The following is a 5,430-nucleotide window of genomic DNA, read 5'->3' as shown; positions in this document are numbered from 1 at the left end:
CCGGCCCGGCCCGAGCGCGGCGGGGCCCCAGCGGCTCCCGGGCGACGGGCCGGCCGCGGTGAACGAGCGCGAAGCTCCGGGGCAGGCTCGGACCCGACCCCCGCCGGGCTGGGAAAAGAGGGCGCAGTGGACTGGGGGCGCAGGGGCCGGGGGAGGGGGGGGGCGCACGGACGTGGGTGTCCCCGGCGGAGGGCGGCGCAGGACTCACCCCGAGAAGACACACTTTGAGCTCCCGTATCGCCATCATGTGCTCGGGGCCGGACCGGGCAGGGGCTCAGCATCCTCCGGGGCCGGGGCCGCGCCGCGCCCGCGCCCAGCCTGCGTCCTCCAGTCTCCGCCTTTCGCTCGCGGCAGCCCGCGGGCGGGACCGCCGCCGCTGCTATTTCTGGGCCGCCGGCCCCGCCGCGGTCGGTCACGTGGCCGCCGGCCGGCTCCTCCCGGGACTTCGGGTCTAACCTCGGCGGCCCCCAGCTCCCAGGAACGCCCCCAGACGGCGTCAGCCGCCAGGGGGCCGCCCCCGGGACCTGCGGAGTCCTTGGCGGAGGGCCTCCCCGGTCAGACCTGCTCAGCAGCCGGACCCCCGCTCTGCACAGCCCCTCCGCCGTCTGCCCCTCCAGCCTCGCCCGGCTGCAGTGCCCCGTGGGGTGGAAGGAGGACAGGGTCCGCCGTGGGGAGACCCCACGGCTGGCTGCGTCCCTGAGGATTTCATTCCTCATCTCGAAGGGGATGCTGCCAGCCGACGTCCTTTGTATGGGAACACTTCGAGATCGGCCTGCAGTCCCGTCGTTAACGGACACTCTAGGATCCCAGCAGAAATGAAGCCCCAGAACAGTTAACTTTGCAACCCACCTGCTCCTGCAGTTCTTCATGCGTACTCCCATGCACTTCTTAACTGTCAGCCCTGAGTTCATTTTTCTATATGTAGTTGAAAATGGTTCCCGAAGCAATGATCTCTTCCTCCCTCCAAAACAGATGTGTCCCTGTCTGAAAAAGGAAACATGCATTGCAGAGAGGAAGCTGCCTTGCTCAGTATAGAAAATGCCTGGGCAGACACCCAAGCCTCAGAAGTATAGCTACAAATATGTAGCTCCTGGCCGATCTTCTGCAACTTTCCTTAACCAGCAAATAAAATGAGGCTCTGGCTTGAGACAGTCAAGGAAATCTTGTGGAAACTGTCCTCTTTTCTCCATCCATAACCCAGAGAACCACATCCGCTCAGACAGCTTCACTTGTTGCTACTATATACATGTCAGCTTTTTGGACATATCCATCTGAATAATCCATTGGTATTTCAGATTGGAAATAACATTTCTTACACTTCATCCCCTGTCCCAAACTCTCAAGCCTCTCTCCTGACTTGCTAATTTTTTTTTTTTTTGAGAGAGAGAGAGAGAGAGAGCACAAGCAGGGGAGGGGCAGAGAGAGAGAGGAGAACAGAGGATCTGAAGCAGGCTCCGTGCTGACAGCAGTGAGCCCATGTGGAACTCAAGCTCATGAACCATGAGATCATGACCTAAGCCGAAGTCGGGCAGTCAACTGACTGAGCCACCCAGGCACCCCTGACTTGCTAATTTTGATCAGTGACCCTTTCATTCCCCCAGCAGACCACCCACTTTCATTATCTGGTTTTGTTCCTCCTGCAGCCATGTTGAAGCAACCTAGAACCCACATGGCCCCCTACAGTGGGGGCTTCTGAATGGATACCTCCAGAGAAAAAAAAAATCCTACATCTCTAGAGTCAAAACAGTCCCCAAGCTGACAACTGGCAATTGAATTCCCCAGCGCAGCAGGGTCTTTCCTGGCCAAGTACAGGCTTGTGGGGGGTTATTCACACAAATCTGGACTACGTGGTTCAAAAAGTAGCCGTGGACAAGATACGCGTCTTATTTAACATGAAGATTGTTGTATCAGCCTCTGTCCTTGGTGTAGTATCCAAAGTAAGGGTAGTCTTTCATGTGGGCAGCAGGAAAAGAGGTCCACCCAGTATTACCCAGCCCTGGTCATAATACCTCACTGTCTTCAGATTTGCTGAGCAGAGACAAAGGCAACACAGTTGCAGAGAAACGTCCTGGTAAAGCAGTTCCACCGCCAAGGTCCACAGCAGCCCTTCCCTAACGCCGGCGCTGTCTCTGACAGTATGGCTTGAGTCTCCGTGTTACAGTCACTTGCCTTTGGCCTTTCTTCTCGCTTCCCGAAAGCCGACTGGACCAGAATGCAAGCCTTTCCATAAGTGGGGATTCATACACCTCAACAGGTCACAGAGGGCAGGACCATTCCCAGACAAAAATGAGCTGACAACATTTCTCTTCGATTCCCTTACCCTCTTTCATGATCCCTCCCCTTCTATGCCACTCTCCACTAGCCTAGGCATCTGGGATGCCCGTGTGGTGTCTAGGCTCTCCCAAAACAATCCCTTATCCAGGCCTCCTCTCCTGCACCCCCAGAATTACTCCCGTCTGTTTATCTTTCTCCCCACTCCCAGCTCCGTTAAAAATCCCCTTGTGTGTGTCACGTTCTGTGCTCTGCCTTACAAAGTGGCAGTCCTTGTCTGTCAACCCGACTGCCTTCATGGGTATATTCCCCTTCTCAGCTAGGTCGCCCCGAGGAGCTTAAAATTGGCCTCATGGGACACCTGGGTGGCTCAGTCGGTTGGTGGCCGACTTCAGCTAAGGTCATGATCTCACAGCTCATGAGTTGGAGCCCTGCATCGGGCCCTGTGCTGACAGCTCAGAGCCTGGAGCCTGCTTCGGATTCTGTGTTTCCTTGTCTCTCTGCCCTTCCCCAGCTCACACTCTGTCTCTCTCTGTCTCTCAAAAATAAATAAATATATTTTTTAAAAGTTGGCCTCATGAAAAACCTGCTCCCCACAATCACCCCAAGGTGATGCATAAGGCTCTCACCCAGAAGGGAGGACGATGGCCACTACAACGCATATTTTGGGAGTGACAAGGTCCTGGATAGCTCTCAACTTTTTAAAGATATAATGTTCTCTATGAATGCTATTATTATACTCTTTGATTACTGTGCTAAGGGCCTGTCCTAACTCCTCTGGTATTTTCTGCATATGAAGTGGTTCTGATATAACCTAAGCAGGGGTAAAAATTCAGTGATGCACAACTGAGAATTTATTAAATAAAATAAAATAGGACGTGAAGGTTTTCTTGAGACCTTTGTAAAATAAAAGGTCACTGGACTAATTCAGAGTTCCGCCCTTCTACGCGTTAAAGTCTTCAGTGGCACCAAACAAGATGAAATCCAAGCTTTACAGCACATCTTGCCCAAACCAGCCTCTCTCCTCTGCCCACCTGGTGAAACCCTGTCATCCTTCAGAGAGCTGCTCAAATTTCACCTCCTCAGTAAAGTCTGCCCTGAGCTTGTACACACTTGTTCACGCGTCTCGTAGCGTTTACTCAACATAAATAAAGGAATTAACAGCTAAATCCCTTTTATAAGAAGTCAGGGTCTAAACGGATGCACAGGTGGAATTACCCATCTATATGAAAGGTACCCCTATATTATGCCAAGGATCCTTTCTGTTTTACCAGGGTTAAAAAAATAACTAGTAATGCTCTAAAAAGAAAAGTGACTAGCAATGATTTTTTTTTTTTTTTAATGTCCATCTACCTAGGACTTTTCTCCAGCAGGATCTTTGACCTCTTACACTATGCAAACTGTTTTGAATACTGTTTTGTGGATGTCTGGGTCATGCACAATATGGCCCTAGGACCCAGGGGCTTTGCATAATGGATGGTTGAGCCTGAAATGCTCATCCTGAGACTTCATCTCAGATGGTTAAGCAGGAGACTTAAAAAAAAAAAGGAGTAATTCACCAACGAGTATTTTGCAAAAGTCTACCAGATGAGTAGAAAATGCCTGGGGAAACCACCGCATCCTTTCCTTAAAGATTAGCAAAAGCCAGTAAAGGCCAGAAGCTTGGTTGTTTTTTGAACCAACAAATCCCTTTTTGGACCATAACATAGAAATAAGTACAAAAAGGGAACCAACACAAAGCCTGCCTGTTTGTACCCAAACAGGCACACAAAGAAACAAAGACGTACGCGAAAGGAACAAAAAATCATCTCGGCTGAGATAAAGGGAGGACAGCTGTACTCACTGCAACATTGAATGGATGAAACAACTGAAATCCCTTCACATTTGGGGAATGATCACGGCATTGAAAATTACGGCGCTTCACTAGGGTATGTTTAATGGTGCACATCTCGCTTAGGTAGTAGATAAAATGTGTATACCGATGGGGGGAAACAAAGGCAAAAGAAAAAATTAAATTTCCTTACAACTTACAGCCCATTGACAAGCCCTCAAGACAGGCAAAGTGACATTCCTCTAGGAGCTCAGCTGCCTAAGGGCAAAAGGCAATCTTAGCCCAACCACCTCCCCACCCTCCAGAATCCTGTAAATCTACTTTAACATACAAAAATTCCTTCGGAAACTTCCTTTACCTCTCCCCTTCCCCCCCCCCCAAATATATGTTAGCAATCATCCTCCAAGCATATGGCCCACTGATAACATATGTGAAGGGTCTCAAGCCTGAGGTTGTACTAGACAGTAGTAAATGACCTTTTCCTAACAATAGCTAGCCCCCTCAGGATCCTAGAAACATTGCTTCCAAAATTCTTTGGAGACTTACACTATCCCCAACCCCTTCCCAACTTGAAAGTGTGTAATCAGTCACCCATCACAAGCCCAGTGCAGCTCTTTCTACCCACGGGTGGTGTCCCCATGCTTTAATAAAACCACCCTTTTGCATCAAAGATGCCTCAAGAATTCTTTCTTGGCCGTGGGCTCTGAGCCCTAATATTCTCTACATCATATGCTGTGTAGACTTCTAGGGAAGTTTGTAGCAAATAAGTTTCTGTGGGAATAACATGACACAAAACTGGGGCTGCATGTGAAAAAGGATAAGCCGTTCAAATGTGTTGCAGCTCATCAGACCACAAGCTGATCTCACAAGGCCAGTGGTGAGTCAGCTGGCCTGCTCAGGGGCCAATTAAGGAAAAATTTAAGTGTTTATGAACCTTGTTTTTAATAACTGCACCTTTCTTTTAACGGAACTTTAGTGTCTGCAGTGTCCATTAAGTAGATCTCATTTTCTTAACCCTTCCTTCCTTCCTTCCTTCTTCTCTTCTGTAAGTTTTAGATATTTTCTTTTCTTTCTTTTTTTTTTTTAACATTTATTTATTTCTGAGACAGAGAGAGAGACAGAGCATGAACGGGGGAGGGGCAGAGAGAGAGGGAGACACAGAATCGGAAGCAGGCTCCAGGCTCTGAGCCATCAGCCCAGAGCCTGACGCGGGGCTCGAACTCACGGACCGCGAGATCGTGACCTGGCTGAAGTCGGACGCTTAACTGACTGCGCCACCCAGGCGCCCCAGTTTTAGATATTTTCAAGTAGCACATGCTCCTCTCTCT

The 5,430-nt window shown here is 49.9% G+C and overlaps 1 protein-coding gene across 2 annotated transcripts in view; it reads right to left on the bottom strand.

Moving 5' to 3' along the window:
* The window catches only part of RAB31 (RAB31, member RAS oncogene family), a 135,830-nt gene extending 135,418 nt beyond the window's left edge, over positions 1–412 (bottom strand). The window contains exon 1 of one of the 2 annotated variants that reach the window (XM_040479406.1): positions 209–412. In XM_040479406.1, coding sequence (XP_040335340.1) covers positions 209–247 — 39 coding nt within the window. In that variant the 5' untranslated portion in view covers positions 248–412. The remainder of the gene's footprint in view (positions 1–208) is intronic. The other variant, XM_040479407.1, reaches the window with a different exon arrangement.
* Between the last annotated feature and the right edge of the window lie 5,018 nt (positions 413–5,430).

Source organism: Herpailurus yagouaroundi, unplaced genomic scaffold (assembly GCF_014898765.1).
Source record: "Herpailurus yagouaroundi ecotype Mexico unplaced genomic scaffold, PumYag 142, whole genome shotgun sequence".
Classification (NCBI taxonomy): Eukaryota; Metazoa; Chordata; class Mammalia; order Carnivora; family Felidae; genus Herpailurus; species Herpailurus yagouaroundi.
Note: the sequence above shows the minus strand (reverse complement) of the source record. Positions and strands in the feature narration are given on the sequence as shown.